This window comes from Eublepharis macularius, chromosome 6, assembly GCF_028583425.1.
Source record: "Eublepharis macularius isolate TG4126 chromosome 6, MPM_Emac_v1.0, whole genome shotgun sequence".
In the NCBI taxonomy this organism is placed as follows: Eukaryota; Metazoa; Chordata; class Lepidosauria; order Squamata; family Eublepharidae; genus Eublepharis; species Eublepharis macularius.
In genome coordinates this window covers 63,051,073-63,074,162 of record NC_072795.1, presented here as the reverse complement: position 1 = coordinate 63,074,162, position 23,090 = coordinate 63,051,073, and the positions used below count along the sequence as shown (strand labels likewise).

Here is a 23,090-nt window from a genome sequence, read left to right as displayed (position 1 = left end):
TTACTCTTTGATCAGGTTGCATGTTAATTGCCAAATAATTGTTCTGCCCACACATTCCAGCCAGAAGCTCACTGGATATTGAGCAAAGTCAAAGACAGGTAGATGTAAAGGAAAAGCAGGTGATAGCAGGCAGCAGGGAACTGGCACCTATTAGCAGAGAACAGGTTTCTTTCCCACATAATCAGCTAGATTCAAAAGCTTCAGGACTGGGAATGCTCCCAGAGACTGCATAAGTTGTTCCAGAGAATTCTGAAGCTCCGAAAAGCTTATATTCACAGGCAGGCCCATTAAATTCAAAAGATGGTGCTTGTCTTCCAACTATGGATTTTAATGCTGCTGAATAGTCTTGGTTGCCTTCCCCAATGTGGTCCTAAAGAAGGGTAATCAAGACTCCTCACTCAAAGATCTCCAGAGACTGGCAATGTTGTCTTCCATTTCAGAAAGAAGTTTCTCTGTGTTCTATTTCAGTGAAACTTTCAGGGCAGAAGATTCTGCTTTGATGCTATCACAAAAGAATCAAAAAGGCCTGGTGTGTGTGTATTTGTCAGAAAACCTCTAATCTCCTGGATTCTAAAATGAGGGACAGCTAAAATGATGGACTGCAATGCTCATCATAAATAAAACAACTTTAAATGAGCAATATCAACTTTAAATAAGCAATATCTTAAACAAAATAACTTTAAATAAGCAATATCAACTTTTTCTATAAGCAATTGTTACTGGAATTGGTCTCCTTGCGAGTTGGGAAATTAGCAGCAAGAAGATGGATATGCAAGAGGTGGTAACTAGCGAGATACTCCACCAATTTTTACAGGGTCCTCTCCCAAAGAAACTGATGAGATTGGTGTTTTCCAAAATAAAGAGTATTTTTATTTAAAGGGAAAACTCAAACACACAGCAAGATGCAACTCACAAGCACACAAGATTCCTAGGAAAGTAGAGGTGAAAGTGGGAATAGATTTCAGGGGGTTTTGGGTGATAATTACCTATCAGAGGAGTAGAGTCATCCATGGAGGAAGAGGGCTTCAAACGGCCAGCATTCTTGACCAGGAGAGGTTTAGAGGGACTCTAAGGACACTATGTTTGGATCCAAGTAAGCATGTACAATTCAGCTGGGGCAAAGCCAGTATTCTTATAGGGTAAAACAGACCCTGAGGCTGGAGAGTAACTTCAACTGGTGAGACAAAGGACTGTAATGATCATCTCCTAGGAAGAACAAAAGGTTTAAGTACCTTGCTTGGTGCTGCTGGGGTGTTACAAAAGAATTAGATTGACTGTTCCTGGTGTCTTACAAAGAAACCATAGTTAATTCAATGTTCCCCAGAGCTAGCTGATGAATTTAGAGTCTTGATTAAGTGTTCCCAGGAAGAACTTAAACTTATCAGAACTGAGTGATGGTCATTGGTTAAAGAACAGGATCTAATCAATGGAAAGAAGGGAGATTGGAATGTCCAAGGGGAGGTGACTCACAAGTGCCTTTCTTGTCCTGCCTGCTTTGGGTTTTGGGAGGCAGGAGACAATTGCGTCTAATTACTCAGCATTTGATTCACTTGATACGTGCATTTGAGCCTCTCGGGCAGGAACTGACAACATTCTGCCTTGCTGGGAAGCTATTAAAATGGCAGAGGCTAGACTGACTGCTCGCACTATGACATGAAACAATACTGTATGAAGACAGTGTTGACATTTCACATCAAAGTGCTGCCTCAAAAAGGGTTCATTTTGTAATGACACTCAAAAACAAAGATCAGCACCATCTCCAGGTCCTTCTACCTGAAGCAATGTAGCTCTTTCGCTTTCCTTCATGTACTGCTCCCATGTGTGGAAAAATGTAAGAGGTGTCAAGAGGTGTTCAGTGGTAGAATACATACTTCCTACAAAGATTCAGTCCCCATCATATCCACTTCTAAAGGATATCAGGTAGTGGGGCTGAGAAAGAGCTGTGCCCAACACCTTAAACAATCACTGCTAATCAATCGGGACTTCTGGCTTGGGGAATATGGAGGGCTGATGCAGCTCAGGGAGCTGAGCTGTCCGTGTTGCTGTTTGTGAGGGCTAGTGGGGTGCTGATCGCCCACAGCCCCCTGTTCTCAGGTGGAGAACAGGCAAGTACGCTTAAGACCCCGAGGGTGAGTTGATCTTGGCTGTGGGGGGGGGATCTACGCAACGATAACCCACCCAGCCTTGAGGTCCCGCTCGTAGACGGGTGGCAAAGATCTCTGCAGCAGCTCTGGAGTCAAGTTTTTGGCTTAAGACCTCTGTACCCAAGCTTCAGCATCAAATTGGGAAGATTGGATTATTTTAATTACTGAAACAGCGATTACAACCCGTAAAGGAGGACTAATAAGGTAAAGATTGCTATCTCTCTTTCTGAGAAGAAAATTGGTAAAAGAACTGAATTAAAGTAGAAGATAAAAATTGCAAAAGATTTAAAACTTTATTGTGAATGTTCCGGCAAAGTAATTGAGAGAAAAGAACTTTGTAGAGAAGAGCTAATGCAGAAAATAGATTATTGTTTACATACCTGCGACTTGAAAGAGATAGCGAAGTGTGAGAAAGCTGAAAAATCGCGAAAAACGCTGAGCCGAGAAGAGGAACCGGAAGTGCGTCAGTGCAAAAGAGAGACTGGCTGGAAGTGGCCTTTGAAGAACCGGAAGAGGAAGAACGCCATTTTGGAGAAGGGAAAGGGCTTGACCTCAAATTGGGCGGAAGTAGGACATTTTGGATAAGGGAAAGGGCATAAACTTCAAGTAAAAACCATAGAGAAAAGATGTCCGACATTTTGGATGCTAAGATCGCTAATTTTTAAAAGATTTCGTTAAAACTTGACATTTATATTGAGAAAAGTAATTCAGCCACGCCACGGAGCTAAGGAAAAGAGCAGACTCATGGGAGCGAGGCAAAGCAAGCCCCACGATGTTGAAGAAAGAATGGCAAACGGCGCTGGACAGTCTTGATAAAAAAGTTGCAGAGGAGAATAGGGAGATCAAAGATATGATGCAAGAGATTGTGAAGGACATTAAGGAGCTCAAAGAGACTTTTAAATCAGAGATGGTGGAGCTGGTCAAAAATATTGATGAGGTCAAGAAAGAATTACAATCGACACAGCAGAAAGTTAAAACAGTGGAAGATGAAACTGACAAATTGGCTGTATCACACAAGATAGAAACCAAGGGTTTGAAAAGAAGAATGGCCATGGTGGAATGTAAACATACGGAAAAAAACTTATATTTCACGGAGTCCTGGAAGTGGAAGGGAAATCAACCCAAGAGCAGATTTCAGAAATACTAGCAGAACTTTTGAACAAAGAAGTGGATGAGGTGGCAGCCTTTCTAGATGTGACATACGGAATCAACTCAAAATAAGCAGCACAAAAAAATTTACCAAGAGATATAATAGTCCAATTTACAACAAAGAGAATAAGAGAAGAGATTGTGAGTAAGCAATTTCAAAACCCTCTGGAAATTGATGGAAAAAGAGTGAGAATAATGAAGGAACTGCCTAGGGGGGTTTTGTTGGAGAGGAAGAAATACAGAGAACTAGTACAAATGTTGAAAGAATTGAACATTAGATATAGATGGGAAATACCAGAAGGATTGAGCTTTGAATTTCGTGAGATTAAAAGAACACTCAGATCTGGACATGAGATGGAAATGTTCATAATGAAAAAGACTTACCCAAAAGATCTAAAATTTGACTATGGAGTGTAAAATCATATCTTGGAATGTAAATGGACTAAACTCTCCTTCTAAACGTAAAACCACTTTCCACTGGCTATCTAAACAACATTGTAATATAATTTGTCTGCAGGAGATACATATTAGGAAACAAGATGTGAAATACTTAAAATTTGCTAAACTGAGGAAAGAATTTGCAGCTGCGTCAAATCAGAAAAAAGAGGAGTTGTTTTATATATTAAAGATGAGCTGCAACCGAAAATGATTTTAAATGATGCGGAAGCTAGATATATAGCAGTGGAAATAATTTGGAATACAAAGAAAATACTTTTGATTGGGATTTATGCACCTAATGGTGCTAAAGAGAATTTTTTAAAAGATTTACAGAACCAACTGGATGGACTAACATATGCTCAAATAATTCTGGCAGGTGACTTTAATGGAGTAACAAATTTGGATGATGATAAAAAAATGAAGGATGCTCACAAAAAAAGAGGACTTTTGCCAAAATCCTTTTTTGAAATTAAAAATCAGGAAAATTTGGAAGATGTATGGAGAAGAAGTAATTCGAAAACAAATCAATACACGTTCTATTCTGCGAGACACTCGACATTATCAAGAATTGATATGATCTGGGCCTCCAAAGATTTGGCGGTATGGACTAAAGATGTGGAAATAATGCCTAAAGTAGGCTCAGATCATAATCCAGTAATGTGGAAATTTGGGAAAGGCACCAAAAGACGAGGATGGAGGATAAATGAAGATTTGCTGCAGTTAGAAGATAATATAGTGCTACTACAAAGAGAGACCAAATTCTTTATACAATATAATCTAAATAAAGATGTTTCAATTGACAAAGTTTGGGACACCTACAAAGCAGTGATTAGAGGAACTTTAATGGATTTAAATGCAAGAGACAAGAGGAGAAAAGAAAAAGGCAAGAAATTATGGAAAAGATAAAGGCCAAGGAGTTACAATTAAAGAAAAGACCAGGGAAGAAGAAGCTGTATCAAGAAATAAAAATTTTGCAAGAACAGCTGAGAGTAATGAATAATAAAGAATTAGAGTGGGAACTGAAAAAACTGAATCAAAAGTCATTTGAAGGTGCAAATAAACCTGGGAAATATTTAGCATGGCAGCTGAAAAAGAAAAGGGAGAAAAAAGTAATAACTAAGATTCAAGAAGATGGTAAGACGTTAACAGATCAATTGGCTATTAGTAGAGCTTTTTTAAGTATTATGCAAAACTGTATCAAAGAAAAGAAGTGAATCTGGACACTATTGATCAATATTTGAACGAGATCAATTTACCAATATTATCAGGAAAATGGAAGGAAAAGCTGAATGCAGAAATAACGGAGATGGAAATAAAAGAGGCTATTCGGACAACTAAGTTAGGGAAGGCACCAGGCCCAGATGGAATTACGGCTAGGTTTTACAAATTATTGGAAAATGAACTGGCACCTTTTTTGAAAGTGGTAATGAATGAAATTTTAAAAGGACAAAAGATACCAGAGTCTTGGAATGAGGCCAACATATCATTGATACCAAAAGAAAATCAAGATTTAAGCAATGTCAAGAACTATCATCCTATTTCATTGTTAAATAATGATTACAAAATTTTTGCAAAAATTTTGGTGGAGAGATTAAAGGACTGGTTAGTCGAGTTTATTCCAGAAGAGCAGGCAGGGTTCCTTCCAAACAGGCAAATTAGAGACAATTTGAGAACTGTAGTAAATGCTATAGAATACTACGATAAACATTGTGAAAAGGAAGTTGGTTTCTTCTTTGTGGATGCAGAAAAAGCTTTTGACAATTTGAACTGGAATTTTATGTTTGCCACAATGGAGAGGCTGCAAATGGGAAAAGATTTTATTCAAGCAGTAAAAGCAATATACAGAGACCAATGTGCGGCAATTGTAGTAAATGACGATTTAACAAAAAAATTGGAAATAAGAAAGGGTACAAGACGGGGGTGCCCATTATCTCCATTGTTGTTCATTTTGATTTTGGAACTGCTATTGATTCAAACACGAGAAGATGATACTATAAGAGGCATAAAGATTAAAGAATTTACCTACAAGGTTAGAGCTTTTGCGGATGATGTGATGGTTATAGTGGAAGATCCAATACAAAACATGCCGAAGTTGCTTGATAAGATAAAAGAGTTCGGAGATATGGCTGGATTTTATGTTAATAAGAAGAAATCAAAGATACTATGCAAGAATATGACTAAACAAAAGCAACAAGAGTTAATGGAACTTATTGATTGTGAAGTAACACATGAAGTTAAATATCTTGGAATTGAGATAACTGCGAAAAATATTGATTTATTTAAGAACAACTATGAAAAGCTATGGCAACAGATTGATAGAGACTTGATTAAATGGAATAAATTAAATTTGTCATGGCTGGGAAGAATAGCGGCAGTTAAGATGAATGTGTTACCATGGATTATGTTCCTATTACAAACAATTCCAATTATTAGAGATATCAAACAATTTGAAAAATGGCAGAGGAAGATCTCTGACTTTGTGTGGGCAGGCAAGAAACCTCGAGTAAAAATGAAAGTTCTGTGTGACGCTAAAGAAAGAGGTGGACTGCATTGCCGAATCTTAGATTATATCATGAAGCAATATGTTTGGTTTGGCTAAAAGAGTGGATGTCACTGAAAGATCGCAAACTCTTAACATTGGAAGGTTATAAGAAGTTGTTTGGATGGCATGCCTATTTGTGGCAGGATAAAATAAAAACTGACTCTATGTTTTTGCACCATTATATTAGAAGGAGACTCTGCACGGTCTGGAAAAAATATAAAAAATATCTGGGTGAAGGTATCCCCTCTTGGGTGGTACTGTTTGAAGTGATCGATCCGAGAGCTATCTATAATGAAGAACAATGTTTACCATATAAAGTGATATTGATTATGGAACAAAAAACGATAAGAATCAAAACGGAGGAAGAGTTATCCTCCTGTTATGGATGGTTCCAATATAGACAGATTAGAGACATTTACAACTCGGATTGTTCAAAAGGAGGAATCAAATGGAAAAACTCAGAGTTGGAAGAGACTATACTACAAGAAAGTAAAAAGAAGATATCTAAAATTTATAAAATACTTTTAAAGTGGTATACAGAGGATGAGATAGTCAAAGTACAGATGGTGAAGTGGGCAATTAACTGTCAGAAAGAAATAACAATGGAGTCATGGGAATATTTATGGAAAACTACATTGAAGATTTCAACTTGTACCAGTATTAAAGAAAATGTCTATAAGATGATTTATAGATGGTATTTAAAACCTAAGAAAATTGTTCTTGGAAATGCAAATATGTCAGATAAATGCTGGAAATGTAAAAAGCATGAAGGATCATTGTATCATATGTGGTGGACATGTGATGTAGCTAGACAGTACTGGGGAGATATTTTAGAAGTAATAAACAAGATTTTGCAGACCCAAATAAAGAAGAACCCAGAGCTATTGCTACTGAATTTAAGCATGGAAGATGTTCCTATGCAATACAGAACATTACTATTCTACATGACAACGGCAGCAAGACTTTTATATGCGCAGAAATGGAAGGTGCAAGAAATACCAGTTATTGAAGACTGGATATATAAATTGCTGTACATGGCAGAAATGGATAAAATGACAAGAAAGCTGAGAGATCAGAATCTGGCAGAATTCTTTACTGATTGGGGAAGACTGAAAACATATTTAGAAAAGAAGTGGGACGTGAAAGGGGAACTATGGCAATTCGAAAATTATTAGAATGGGTTTCTTTTTATTGGAAGAGATGGAATCTTTACCATATGGAGTGAAGTATTAGCTAATTGTTAGCTTAAATTTAAGTGGATTTGGAGTTAATAGATATTGGTAAAATTAATAAAGTAGATATTTTATTTAATTGTTAGCTTAAATGTAAATATATCTGAAGTTAACAGATAGTAATAGATAACAGATTTTAAGTTAATAATAATAGATCTGAAGCTAACAGATAGAGCTTAGTTTAACAAAGTAGAATGTAAACACGATATAATGAGTTATAGAAAAAGGGGATAGATTAGGAATAGATTAAGATATAGGGTTGGAAAGCTGTTGGAAGTCCTGAAAAAGGGGGGAGGGAAAGGGTGGGGGAAAATGATATTGAGATGTTATTTGAAAGTTGTATGTATTAATATTCTCACCTAATAAATTTTTTTTCAAAAACAAAAACAAAAAAAGAACAATCACTGCTAATCAGGGAGATAATACAGGGTTAGAGTTGTTGGGCTGAAGAACACAGTTGGGTAGGAGAGAAAATGTAAGTTCAGCTGGTGGTCAGGTACCCCAATGATTGAAATTACACACACTTTGACTAGAAATTAGGATCCCTGGGGACAGTCCAAGACTAGGTCCAAATGTGGAGGAGATCATTCCAGGAATTATGGTTGCCAACCTCCAGGTGAAGACTGGAGTTTACCTGGAATCACTACTGATACCCACATTACAGGAATTAGTTGCCCTAAAGGAAATGGCAGCTTCAGACTCAACGGTATCACATCCCCACTGATCTCCCCTCCTTCTCCAAACTTTACCCTCCTCAGGCACCACTCCCAAATCTCCAGGAATTTCCCAAGCCAGAATTGGCAACCATATGAGGAATCTATAAGGCAGACCAAGGCAGGGCAAGAAACAAGGTTAAATCATTGCAGAGCTCAAAAGTCAGGATTATGCAACCTGAACAGCCCAAGCTGAAATCAGCTGCTTTATAATAACCCCTGGCTAGGTTTTGTTGTACCAGTCACTCAACTGATCCTTGCAGCTCTTATTTATTTGTTTATCTATTTACCTTATTTTTATTCCACCTTTCTCACTGGGACTCAAGGTGGATTATACAGGATAAGTCAATACAATCAACAGGATGGGACATCCAATAAATAGTGCAATAGAGTTTGACCTGTGGTATTATCTGAATTGGTCTCCTTGCAAGTAAGTGAGTTGTGGGGGAATTAGTGGCAAGGAGTAAGGCTATACAAGAGGGGTAATGGCAGGAAATCTCCACCAGTGTTTATGAGGTCCCTTTTCCAAGATAGCAGATGAGACTGATGCTTTTGGGTTCAAAGAGCAATCTTTTATTAAAAGAGGAAAACACATGCAGACACAGGAGTAAATAATAAAATGATTGCACACACACAGAATCCTAGGAAGCTAGGTAGAAGGTGGAATAGAATGAGGGGGAAAAAGTATATTTACTGATCAGAGGAGCAGCATGGTCCACGGAGGAAGAGAGTAGCTTCAAATGTGCTACGTTCTCAGTCAGGGGGAGATAGAGAGAGGCTTAGGGAAGTATCCTCAAGGGTACGATGATCAGATCCGGAGGCACAGCGTGCACACTTTGAACAGGGCTAGAGCCCTGGTTCTTATAGGGCAAAACATGCCCTAGGGCTGTAGATGCAGAGGAGTTAGCCGTGTTAGTCTGTAGTAGCAAAATCAAAAAGAGTCCAGTAGCACCTTTAAGACTAACCAACTTTACTGTAGCATAAGCTTTTGAGAATCACAGTTCTCTTCGTCAGATACATGGAGGGCAAGAAGAAACTGGTCAGATATAGGGGAGGGGAGGGGAGGGAGGAGTAGATGCAAACAGCTCCTTCTGATATGGAGATCAGTTTGTAGGAGTTCCTTCAGCCATTGGGACAAAGACTGTAAAGGTTAGTCTCGGAATTACAAAGGTTTGATTACTTGCTGCTGGGGTGTATAAAAGGAAATGCAAAGTCTCTCCTGGAACTGCAAAAAAGGGGCAGTTTGTTAATGAGCTGAGTTGATGTATTTAGATATGAGAAAATATAAGTTCCCTGAGATAGAAATTAACTTATGGATGTTGATTGATTGCTCCCAAGCTTGGGGTAGGAAATGTAATCATGGGAAGAGGGCATTGGAATGTGCTAATGGGGTGACACAGCACAGCCCGCTATTGTGGTCTTAAGCCTGTTTCTGAGGAGATAGTAAATCCAATCACCCTAGTCCTTTGTATTTGCATGCATATTCTAGGCATACCTGAATCTCTTGGGCTGGGTCCAGCAATATTCTGCCTAGCCAGCTTGGAATTTCCCCTGATGCAGACCATGCTACAAAACACTGCAAGACTACATTGCATCAAAGAATGTGGACCTGGTATGCGTGACCGAGACCTGGGTGAGGGATGGCGAAACAGTTGCCTTGAAAGAACTGCCCCCCTGGGGTTCTTGGTCCCTCACCAGTCCCAGACAGATGGTTGGGTGTGTGTGTGTGACGATACTCATTTGAGAGTCTTTCTCCTTCAGGCCACTCCCTGCACCAAAGATTATTGGCATTGATTGTGTTGGCCTGATGTGGGATACTGAGGAGAGTTTGGCTATCTGTCTGGTGTACCAAGGGTCCAGAACGCTGCTGCACATGTCCTGTTGGGCACACCATACAGGGCACATATTACTCCCATCTTGCAGCAGCTGCACTGGCTCCCTGTTGAATTCTGGATTAGGTTTAAGGTTTTGGTTTTAACCTTTAAAGCCCTAAACAGACTGGGGCTGAATCCACATTACCTCCTCACGTCCCGGTGTTGCACTAAATGTTCGCTAAACACCTGGAAGTATAGCGTCTTTCTAACGCAATTCAGAAATCGCGCTTGAAAGACGCTATACTTCTGGGTGTTTAGTGAACATTTAGTGCAACACCGGGACACGGAGATAATGTGGATTCAGCCTGGGACCAGCATACCTGTGGAACTGTCTCTCCATGTATGTGCCTTGGAGAGCATTAAGATCGGCAAATAAGAAACTACTGGTGGTCCCTGGCCCCAGGGAGGCCTGGCTGGCCTCGACCAGGGCCAGGGCATTTTCAGTCCTGGTCCCAACCTAGTGGAACTCTCTGTTGGAGGACACCCGGGCCCGCCAAGATCTGATATCCTTTTGGCAGGCCTGTAAGACAGAGATGTTCTGCCAAGCGTATGGTTGAGGCCAATCTTTGATTGTTTAGGAGCCTCCCTACTGGTCTCCTGCCAAGGGGGCAACATTATCATCTGCCCCACTATAAGTGCAGTCACTGGATTATTATAAACTGTGGCCCCACCCCACCCCTTCTGTTCTGTTGTCTTATATAATGATATGGAAATTGGAGGGAGGCTGCCATCCAAAATGTTTGTATTTATGGCCTTTTGGGGTTTTAACTGTATTTATATGTTTTAATGCCTATTGAGCATTTTATTGTAACCTGCCCTGAGCCCATTCGCTGGGAGGGTGGGTTATAAGTCGAATAAATAAATAAATTAATTAATCCAGGGGCCCTGTGACCTTTTATATCACAGGCATGTATTAAAGGTGTGTCAAATATGGGGAAGGCCAGGGCCGACCGCTTACAGTGGAAACCTGGAACCAAAAAGAACTCTAAAAGAGAGCTAAAGTAAAGCATTGGATTCCTCCGTGCCAGCATACTTTTTCAGCTTGAGGGTGTTATAATGCAGGAGTGACTGGACCAGCAGTTATTGCCAAAGGCAGGCAGCTGAGCTGGCATACAGAGTAAGGCTCTGGAGCTGCTGGCCTCAGGTTCTGGTTTCAAGCCTCCATGGTCCCTGACAAGAAGGACCAATGCTTTGATTTGCATAAGGCAAACGCATGGAAGTCTCCAGAACAGAAAGTTTTTAGGGGATGGGTTATCCTTCTGTTCTATGAGGTTTATAGAACTAGGAATTTCCATCCTATGGAACAAAATTTGTGTTGAACTAGGTACATGTCTTTGCAAACACACTTCCTTAGAAAAAGTTGAAAAGCTTGAAGGTGTGCAGAGTTCGAAGGAGAAGTAGACTAGAGCTACTGTACTGGGAGAAAAGTTAGCTTTTTGTACTGATAATGTTGAAGAATAAGGGTTATCTTTAATTCTTGCTTTTATTTAGATCATTTCAGAAAGAACAAAGCCCAGGATGCACGAATTCCAGTCAGAGGTGTTTATGATCATAGGTGGCTGCACAAAGGATGAAAAATTTGTAGCTGAAGTTACTTGCCTTGATCCCTTGAGGCGCAGCCGTTTGGAAGTGGCAAAACTGCCCAATACGGAACAAGAAACAGAGACTGAGATTAAAAAATGGGTGGAGTTTGCCTGTATTACATTAAAAAATGAAGTCTATATATCAGGTAAGGATTGTGATAATATCTATAGAAATAAATGAGGGAGGAGAAATAGAGCATATTCTAGAGATTGTACATTTTGGCTTATTTTGATTTGCTTCAATGCTTCCCATAAATAAGCTCTTAGTTCCTTATCTGGGCAGAAATAAAGAGCAAATGTATTTATTAAAAATGACTGACAGAATTCTCATGATTTCAATGAGATCTCATTAGTTATACTCAAACACTCTAGGAGACATATACTAAGTGATGATTTTGTTTCTAAGGAAAAGTCCTTAGAAACAGTCTACACGATTGGCTCCAGTTTGATGTATTGCATTAATTGCAGGTGGGAAGGAAACACAGCATGAAGTATGGAAGTATAATTCTTCCATCAACAAGTGGATACAAATTGAATATTTGAATGTTGGAAGATGGAGACACAAAATGGCTGTACTGGGTGGCAAAGTGTATGTGATTGGTGGCTTTGATGGTATACAAAGGATCAACAACGTAGAAACGTATGATTCTTTTCACAACTGCTGGTCAGAGGTAAAGTACAGATATACTTTCAATGATGGAGCCAAAGAAACAGATTAACATAAGGACACTGTATGATAATAAATGTGGTATTTATATACATGACATTAAAAGTGCCTTTTGCTTTTCCCGTATCTATCATACAAATATAAAATGCAAAATTAGCAAGATGATATAGTCAATATTTTAAAAAGGCATTTTCATCCTGTCTGGCAATAGATATAGATGATATAGCTATAGCTATAGATAGAACATGAGAGACTCAAAAGTGCTTTTAGTGTCATGTGAAAAATGTGTTTAGGTATTTAGTTTTGTTCATTTATTAATAGCCTTCCCATTGAAATAATGCTTAAAGCAGGGTACATATTTAACTCCCTCATCAATATAATACACAAAACGTATAAATATATAATATACTTTGTAATGTGCATTAAGTAGTAAATATACAGTACAATCCTATGCAGACTTGAGTAATCCTGGCACACTTTAAGCTGGTATTTCTGACTATTCATGTTGATCAGTGCTGAATCAGCTTGGGTGCCTGGCATTCTGCACTGCACAATGTCAAGACAATTTGGTGTCTGCTGTTTTATTCCAGACATATTGATGTGTGTGTGTTTGAAGCTTCCTTTTGTGGGGGCTGGAGCTGTTATCACCTTTTAAAAAAATTTCAGTGGATCTATCAAAATGTTGCAATGTTGAAACCCAGTGTGTCCACCATTCCCCTCCTTCTCCCTGTCTAGCAGTGCATTTACTGATTGGCAGGGCTTTTTTTCTGGGAAAAAAGGTGGTGGAACTCAGTGGGTTGCCCTCGGAGAAAATGGTCACATTGCTGGTGGTCCCGCCTCCTGATCTCCAGACAGAGGGGAGTTTAGATTGCCCTCTGCGGCGCGGAGGGCAATCTAAACTCCCCTCTGTCTGGAGATCAGGGGGCAGGGCCACCAGCAATGTGACCATTTTCAAGAGATTCTGGAACTCCGTTCCACCGCGTTCCTGCTGAAAAAAATCCCTGCTGATTGGGCAGTCTTGTGCCTACTGTTTTTTTTTCTTTAAAATTCTGGAGAAGAAATTGGCAGCGGAGTTCTGGGGGCAAATCTACAATGTATTTTTCACGCTTGTTCCACTAGCAGATTGCTCTGATGTGGTTTGAATTGTCTGCTTGGCGCAAAACAGCACCTCTCTGCCAGAGCAAAATATTAAAATGCTGCTGCCCAAACAAAACAGCATTCTCATTGGCCTCCTCAAATCATGTGACCATGTTCTGGGATGGGGAAGGTGGGTTATTGAGATGAATCCCCCACCCCTGTCTCCAAATCATTGTGAATATAAGCCCGGTTGGAAAGAAAGGAAATAAAAAAGTAAACCCAAGAACTGCTTAGTGAGGAAAGTGAATTGCCATCCAGGAATGGGATGGACATTGTGCTTAAAGGGGTAGAATGCACAAACGCCACAGCGTTGAGATTCTCCCCTAATTAAAAAGGAGAGGGTATATGCTCAGTTGCTTGGAGCTTGTTTCAGGCTTCTCCTAACACCAAAGAGTCAGTCAGATGATAAAAATATAATTTGTGGGCACAGTTTGCAAGGTTATGAATTTGCAGTCCTGATTTCAGAATACAGCTGTATGAGAAATGACATGCAGCATTACAACCCTTCCATCTTTAAAAAATAATAATAATAAAGAGGGGGTGTATGGAGAGCTGTGAAGGGAGAGAGTGGTTTCCATTAGATGGCCAACCAATCAGTGCCCAGGGAAAGGAAAGTTTGGGGGAGGGATACAGTACAGGACTAAGATTTCTGCTCACATATAAGATGCATCAGTGGTGACTCAACAGCAGCTGTTTTCCTTGCCTTATGCGCGCAGGGAAAAAAGTTGGGGGAAAGCCAGGGAAAGTTTGATTCCGTATCTCATGCTTCCTTTCTCCTGTGGAACTCTGGAGATCATGAGAAGCAGAATGAAATCTGAATTGCCGTAAATTGACTATGCGGAAAACACCTCTGTATTGGATTGCACTGATAGATGCTTAAGGGTGTGGTTCAAATTACATGAAAAAATATTTTGTAATTTATTTTTCACTTATGGTAGATTTACTTGTTGTAGCTTGCAGCACCAACTAAGTCAATCCACTTTCTCTGAAGCATGATGTACTAATGGCACAAAATAGACAGGTTCTAGCACTGAGCGTGTTGAGCATGGTCATTCCCTGTAATACACATGGCAACCCTTTTATAGTCTGTACAGTTCTTCAGGCTTACCCCACAACAGATGCAGGAAACCTAGGATGGGCTTGGATGGTAGTGACTACACACAATAAAATAAGCATGGTTCAGGGGCAACATCACTCAGTGCCATATTGTACTCTCTGCAAGCTATTCCTTTATGTGTTTCCTCTTTAGCACTAACTTACTAAAGAACATGAAAACAACATAGTGTGCTTGTACCCTCTCCTGCTAGCCAGTTTTCACTACTGAAACACTGAAACTATTGAAAGAAACCTAGAACATACTATGTGTCTGCTACAAACTAGATCCATGCACCCTACTTAACTTCCCAAGAAACTTTTTTTTCATTTGGGGGCAAAATGGATTTGTTCCTTTTCTTTTTCAGTAAGATAATGTCTCTCATCTGCTTAAGAAACTCCTTCCCAAATGTCTATTTAAGTCTTCTTCCTTTCCTTTTTGTTCCTCTTTAATGTAAGTTCACTTGTGACATCAATGCTAGTTGTATGTTAATAATGTTCACCTCTGATTTTGTTCTGCTCTTGCTGCTCTTTTCATCTGTCAGTGTTCCTCTTATACCACATACCACCAATGGAAACTAGTCATAGTGTTACCTCAGTACTAATCTCTCAGCTGTGTATCTCATATTTCTTGCTTGCTATCATTTCTCTCCATTTACCATTTTAAAAAGAATTATCTACATGATACATGAATCAGAGTGTGATCTCTGGAATCATTTTGCTTTGGTTGGAATGATAATGTAGGCAGCTCCTCTCATGATCAATGTGAGCTCATTTGGGGCAGCCAGCTATAAGAAGAAGCTCTATGTGATTGGTGGAGGACCCAATGGGAAGCTTGCGACTGACAAAACGCAGTGTTATGATCCAACAACAAACAATTGGACGTTAAAATCTCCCATGCCTGTTGAAGCAAAATGTGTCAATGCCGCAAGTTTCCATGACCACATCTATGTTGTCGGTAGGTAAAGCATCAGTGTTCCTATCATAAAGCTGAATTTTGTTCATTTTAATTGCCTTGGAACATCCTTTTAAAGATTTTGATTGAAGGGCAATGAGGAAATATATTCAACCTCTGAACCCTCTAGATTATGAAACTCATTTGGAAGTAAGGGGACAACACTGGTGATATTATTTTTAAATGTTGTTATTTTGAAGTATACACTTCTAGAGACCTAAATGAGGTCAATTGTTATAACTGCACTTAGCTCACAATATTATGTTTACTGCTGGTAGTATACCACTGGTGATGATAATCAGAGATAGTGGTTATAGATGACTTTTCCAAGAGAAGTAGGAAATATAATGGGCTGGATTGAATGATTCTCTTCTGTTAAGTGAGGAATTTTTCATTGAAGGAAAGTTTGTTATCATGGAACTTAGGAAGAACCTCCTGATTCCCCCATGAACTGATCCTATCCTTGTGAAGGAATTCAACAGGTTTTTTTTACTTATTATATAACTTGGGCTTAGAGACTAATTGCAACAACCCCAGCAGCCATCTTAACAACAACATGGCTTCTTCTTCCCAGACTCCACCATGAGGCAGATGGCCTGTTCTCCAAACATTTACTCTTTCTTAATTGTATCATCCTTGTAATTCTTCACTATACTTTCCATTGGAGGGAAGTCTTCCCTCCACCACATGATTGCTCTCTTAGGGGAAGGGAACCACCAAATCTAACCCAATGCTATTAATTAACCATTTGGTAGTATGACACTAATTAAGGCCCAGTTATGAATTCATTATAGTATAAATATCCAAAATCTGTGAATGAATTTTATGAATTCTAGAGAACATAGGTTCTGATACTTCCAAACACAAGACAATAACACAGTACTAACACATTTAGGTGACTGTCAACATTTAATTTTCAAGCGGACTTCCCAACACAGCAGCTGACTGAGGGGACTTATCTCTGTGCCTTCATGCTGATCTGCTCCCTGGGCTTCAAGCCAGGCAAAGTTGAAAAAATCAATTTGAGCCTGTCTCTTTGATTAAGAGAGACACCCTAGCATGCACTGCTGGGCGGATCTGGGGGTTTTGGGGTCTTTTTAATTAAAGAGCTGAAAGTCCCCTCAACTATGGACTATGGACGCAACTAACATTTCTCACTGGAGCAAGATTGTACGCGGCTGGATGCCAAATAAGCCAACCCTGGGACTTTCTGTAAATATTTTTCTTGGATTTTGCTAGGACCTTTCTATTTTCTTCTTTTTACTTTGACCATTTTTTCTCCCTCACTTCAAAAAGAGATTGTGAATTTTCCCATATCTTTGCATGGGATGATGGACATTCGAAGGACAAAAGATGCGCGTCTACAAACTCAGCACTGATGTATCAAAATAAGAGGTGTTTATCTACGCTAAGTTTTTGAGACTTAAAAAGTAACTGGGACCTTGTTTCATCTTGGCATGCTATAGACAATTATGGAACTTTTAAAATTGCATCTGGGAATCTAGCCAATGTTATCTCTGCCTCCTTTCTTTTTTTAAATTTTCCTGGCAGCTTTATTTCACTTTTCTTCTAAGAAGAAATAAGACAACTGACTTCAAATAGTTTTGATTATTGGGTCAATCGTGGACTATAAACTATCTAAAAGTAAGGGCTTAAAGGATTTTTTAACTTAGATGCGTTATAACTTTATTATGAGAGAAAGAAAAACATGGCCGAACACTGACTGCTTTCTAACTATGTAGATTGGACTTGGGTCTTGTACGTTCATTAAGAAAAACATTTACGCTACACAATCACCACCTACTGGCCTGAAGAACGAATTGACCAATACTTTTGTTTTTTAACTCACTTATTTAAAAGACAAACGTTTTGAGGTACTTAGGTCAAGGAAGAACTAAATGGAAGAAAAATGATTGCAGCTATGAAAAAGGCTAAAATTGAACCAGTTCTGGAAGATATTACACATATAATTTCTCAAAAAATAATTTCTTTTCTCTCAAGCAAAACTGCAAATTTGTTTGTAGAAGTAAAGCAAGAGAATGGAAATACTTTAACCCAGATGCACCAAGTAGACCAAGAGATTCAAGAACCAGATCTGGAAGATAAGGAATCATCAGTTTATTTACAACAAACTGACGAGAACATGAATAGATTTTTTGATGGCCAGGAGCTCAGATTTGAATCACCTTTTGGACTGCAAAAAATAAACCAGGGAACTCAAGGAATCAGCCAAGTCATTCAAGAACTTAAAAAACAGCTGAAGGAATCTAGGGAGTTGGAAAAGGAAATAGAACTACTACATCTATTACAAGCAGACCTTCTATCAAGGGCAGATGGAGGAAAACAAATTTTGGAAATGAAATTCCGAAGCAACAATTTGAGCTCCCATGGAGACTATGTGAAGATTCATGACTTTGACCCAGGAGGCATTCTCTTTTGAAATCTTAAGGATCACAGAAGCAAAGGAATATTTTGAGGACATATATTCTGTTATTTACAACTATGTTATTCTGTTATTTACAACTATATTCTGTTATTTATATATCCAGTTAAATATGCTATGGAATTCTCTCTTTCAATTTCCTTTTTTTTCTTTTTACATAATTAGCCCACAGAAATTGTCAACCCTCTTTCTTATATATTATTATTCTTACTAGAAACAAAGCCCGTGGTGCAAATAAATACAACGGGCTCTAGAAAGCTGGGGCTTGGGAGGGCTGGTGGAGGGGTCTGGGAAGGGCTGGCAGGCAGGTAGGGGGTCTGGGAAGGGCTGGCTGGCAGGCAGAGGGGTACAGGAAGGGCTAGCAGGCAGGCACGGGGTCAGGGAAGGGCTGGCAGGCAGGAAGGAGGAGTCTGGGGAGGGCTGGCAGGTAGGGAGTGCAAGGGGGGTTTGGGGAGGGCTGAGAGGCAGGAGGGGTCTGGGGAGAGCTGCTAGGTAGGGGGCAAGAGGGTCTGGGGAGGGCTGGCAGGTAGGGGACAAGGGGGTTTGGGGAGGGCTGAGAGGCAGGAGGGATCTGGGGAGGGCTGGCAGGTAGGGAGGACAAGGGAGGTTTGGGGAGGCCTGAGAGGCAGGAGGGGTCTGGGGAGAGCTGGCAGGTAGTGGGGACAAGGGGGTTTGGGGAGGGCTGAGAGGCAGGAGGGATCTGGGGAGGGCTGGCAGGTGGGGGGCAGGGATCGGTGCCAGAGAGGGTGAAGCAGGCAGGCTTGCTCTTCCCACCGCATCCCCAGCTCCTCCGAGAGTGGCGCACCCCAGCTCCGGCTGGGCTCGAAGGGTGGTGGGCACTGCTCTTGGGGGAGCTGGGGCGATGGGGCCAGAGTGAGGTGCCCGCCGTCGCACTCACTGTCACTCTTGGAGCCCCGCCAGAGCTGGGGCATGCTGCTCTTGGCCAGCGGGGCTTGCAGAGGGGCGGGCGCATCACTCTGGCTCTGTTGCCCTGGATCCAAGAGCGACGGTGGGCACCTTGCTGTGGCCCGCTCACCCTGGCTCCTCCGAGAATGGCGTGCTCCGGCTCCTGTTGGGCTCAAAGGGTGGCAGGCACCACTCTCGGAAGAGCCGGGGCAATGGGGCCAGAGTGAGGCACCCACCGTCATGCTCGGAGCCCCACTGGAGCCGGGGTGTGCTGCTCTCGGCCAGCGGGGCTTGCAGGGCTGTGGGCACCTCACTCCGGCCCTGTCACCCCGGCTCCTCCGAGGGCGGCGTGCCCTGGCTCCAGCAGAGGGATGGGCAGGCTCGCTGGGCCATCCGCCACCAGCGGCGCCCCCTGGAGGCTGTTTTTGACCACCCACTTTTTATCCTGGTGTGCCCGTGCAGGCGCACCAGGATAAATGTGAGTTGTTGGAAACCCGCTATCACAATTATGTTATAGGATATGTTTCTATTATGTGTTTATTATTTAATTATTTCTCTGTTCTTTTTGCAAGATTGGATCAATCTATTATACACACAATAGGCTAATTAATCAATTTAGAATCTACAATGAATATCATATAGACTACAGAATGTTTAAAGTTCCATTCATGCATATTCTGAGTTACTTTGTTAATTGTTACCTAATTTCTTTTCTTTTTGTATGTTAGATAAGTCATTCAATTACATAGCAGGCAATTTTATAAGATTTGATATATATGTTTAAAATTAAAATTAGATCAAGAGGCAAATAAAATAACTAAATTAGTAATATAAGATACTAAACTTAATCAGGCTGAGTAAAATGCTGAAAGCAAAATGTTTGGAGTCTCTCCTGACAAATATTAAATTTAAAAGATTTTTCATTATTTTATTTAGATGTAACTCATTGATGATGGAGGGAAAAATTTGTTTAGGGGCTCATATATTCTGTTATTTATAATTAATTTGACTCGTATATCTGGTTAAAGAAATGTTAATTTCTCTTTTTTCTAAATAATAATTTTGCATATTATGTTTTGATTATTTTTTATTACTCTTGTGCTCTCTTTGTATGATTGGATCAATTTAGTATAAATATAATAGGTTAACCTATCAACTTTAGAATGAACAATTGGTACTAAAAAGGTGAACAGTTAAGTTAAATGGTGAAATTTATGCCAAATAGTGATAGAATATAATCTTAAATATAAAATACAAAATTGTTCAAAGTTCTACTTATGCTGTTCCCCCTAATAGGTTATCAAATATATTTAGTAGTATTTTGGCTTATTTTTTCTCTTTTTCTTTCTTTTTCTCATAATGGAAGTGAGGGAGAGGAGTAAAAGTATTTTATATTTTTTTATTATATATTTTGATTATTATATCTTGCATGTAATTCAATTTATTATCATTTAATTTATTATTATATATTATACATACTCTTTTAGATGTACCTTACAGTACTTTGTATAAGGTTCTATGCACTCTCAATTTTCCTTTTAAATAAAAAAGCATTTAATTCCTTTTAAATAAAAAAGCATTTAATTTTCAAGCGTTCACAGAATTTTTCTAAGAACAGCGTTCACATTATAATGTCAGCACCCATCACATTTGAGGCATTGACTGTAACATATATAACCCCCCAGAGATGCTAACAACACTGGCCCGTTGTTATTATCAGAAATTATGATCTGGTTGGGCTGATGCCTTGTGGACTACTGCTTCCTCTATGTCCTGACTTGGCCTCCTTTGAAGAGTGCTACTCCTCTAGCATGAGAAAAGGACTCACACAATACAGTAGAAGGCTGAAATGCTATGCAAGAATCCTAGTGTCTTGTGAACTTTATGTGGTGAGCATTATACACTAACAGGTTCTGCTATAGTGTTTAGAAGTATAAAACCTTAGTCTTGGCAGTCCTGTTCAGAATAATGGTGTCATGTCGTGTTTTGGTCATGTAGTGTTCTTCTTTGGTCATAACAATAACCTTGTGTTTGTTTAGGAGCTATCTGGAAGAAATAATTTGGTCTCTTTCCATTCCAGGTGGGGCAATGAGGGCACTGTACTCTTACAGCCCACTCATGGACACATGGTGCCTGGTGACTCAGTTGAACCATGAACGAGCAAGCTGTGGGATTGCCCCTTGCAACAACAAGCTGTTCATCACAGGAGGCCGAGATGAGAAGAATGAAGTCATTGCCACGGTGCTATGTTGGGATGCAGAGACTCAGAAGTTAACTGAGGAGTGTGTCCTCCCCCGTGGAGTCTCTCATCATGGAAGCGTCACCCTCCGGAAGTCCTACACATACATCCACAAGATAGTACCTGGGGCAGTCTCAGTCTGACTTGGAAGGAAGACTCAGGAAATAAAAAGACAGAAAAAGTAATAATGAAACACTTTGTTCCTCCTGACATTTTGAGTAGGCTGACTGGGATTAAACCACTGGGCATGGTATTTCTTGAGATAAATACTTGCATATTAGTTCTACTGTACAGCACAGGTCTTAAATTATCTTAATATCTGGATATACCAGGGTATTTATTGACCTGTAGTGTCACTCAGTGTGTAGTTCAAAGGTATGAAATGGCTCCGTAAAACTGAGCTCTATGAGTTGCATTTTTTTGTTATAGATGCCAATTTAGATATAATTAAATGTGTCTTTTAAAGTACCCTTTTCATTTTACATCAGCAGAAAGATCTATTACCTCAAATGATGTTAACTGAGACCAAAGACTAAATAAATAGATTCTTTTTCATTAAAAAAATGACGTAAGGAACAAGAGTGCAAGAGATATAGCAAACAGAGGAAGCAACAGTCTCAGGAGACAAGAGAAGCATAGATGGAAGAAACAGGATGATAATGAAAGAAATGCAAGGGGGGATGGAAAGGAGATGAGGAGGCAAGGAGTGGTAGCTGGACACATAACCAGCTGTTGGGCCAGTTCACACACATCCCACCCTAGTCAAGCCCCTGGCTGAGTTGCTCTGTGGTCACAGAAAGGTCTGAAGAAAAGTCATGCAGGGATCTAGGGACATCTGTTTGCCCTCCCCTATTTCCAGCTTCTGCTGTTAGTAGATAAATTGGAACTGTGATGCATCAAGAAATCACTTCATTAGTCTATCCATTGTTGCTTTTTTCTACACTCCCTAGCAAATAGTGTGATACAAGGAGAACCCTGTTGGTTTCAGCAGTGATTGTAGTAAAGATATCTCCCTTCCACCAAGGCATTTCTACCTTCTTAATGATGTGATTAACCTAATGCTCTTGCCAGTGCACTTGTCTGTGAAGAGGATTGGATAACCTGGCTTACATTGTAGTATTATGCCTGTTGTTTCCTGTTGTGGAGAGTTCATGACTACAAAAACACTCAAAACAAAGGAAGTAACCATCTGCCAAGAAAAAAGGGTGTGATTAATAAATATCTTTGATGCAGCTGTGCTCTTCTGGTGTCTTTGTTCATGCTTTACTTCCCATGCTGTGCTTCCCTTTAGCTGCCTTTTCATGTAAGCATTAGCCTTTCCACACACACACCCAAACTCCATTCTGCTGCTTTGCTAATAGTTTTAATATTTTCATCTAATATTGACATTAGTAGTATATAACTTGAATTTATTTACCAAACCCTGTCTCCCATTCAGAAGAAAAACAACCCATCATTAAATTAATTACTTCTTAAGCTGAATTCTACAGGGAGAGGCATGTCATGCTGCTGAAGCCAAAATAATGAAAAGTCTTGTGACATCTTGAAGAGTAATGAATTTTTGTGGCAGAAGCTTTCCTGAAACGGACCCCTTTTCATCAGACGCATATGAAGTTCAACAGCTTCTAGCTGGAATTGCCTTTTGAAGCTTTTCTGCTGAAGTACGACAACCTGAATGTGCAGGGAGGGTGAAATGCTTCCCCGCTGGTTACTGAGGTCCAAAACACATGGCCTCTGACATGAGTTAGGTTGGGATTTCCCCAACCCCACTATGTCATTTTTACAAACAGGCATGCCATTAGAGGAAGTAATGGGAAGATGGCAGCAGAGAGCACTAGAGGAGACCAGCCCTCCCAACCATGAGAAAGGGCAACCCGGCTATAGTGTGGGAGAAATGGGGGGGACCTGGGGAACTGCCTTGGAGGTCCCAAGCAGAGGAGAGTGTTATGGCTGAAACAGCTCACCCTCTGCGTCCT

The 23,090-nt window shown here is 40.1% G+C and overlaps 1 protein-coding gene across 1 annotated transcript in view; it reads left to right on the top strand.

The window, feature by feature from the left end:
- Window positions 1-22,324, top strand: part of KLHL6 (kelch like family member 6) — a 33,177-nt gene extending 10,853 nt beyond the window's left edge. The window contains exons 4-7 of the mRNA XM_054983442.1: window positions 11,584-11,821; window positions 12,144-12,346; window positions 15,316-15,529; window positions 20,956-22,324. Of these exons, the coding sequence (XP_054839417.1) occupies window positions 11,584-11,821; window positions 12,144-12,346; window positions 15,316-15,529; window positions 20,956-21,257 (957 nt within the window). The 3' untranslated portion in view covers window positions 21,258-22,324. The remainder of the gene's footprint in view (window positions 1-11,583; window positions 11,822-12,143; window positions 12,347-15,315; window positions 15,530-20,955) is intronic.
- The last annotated feature ends 766 nt before the right edge of the window (window positions 22,325-23,090 follow it).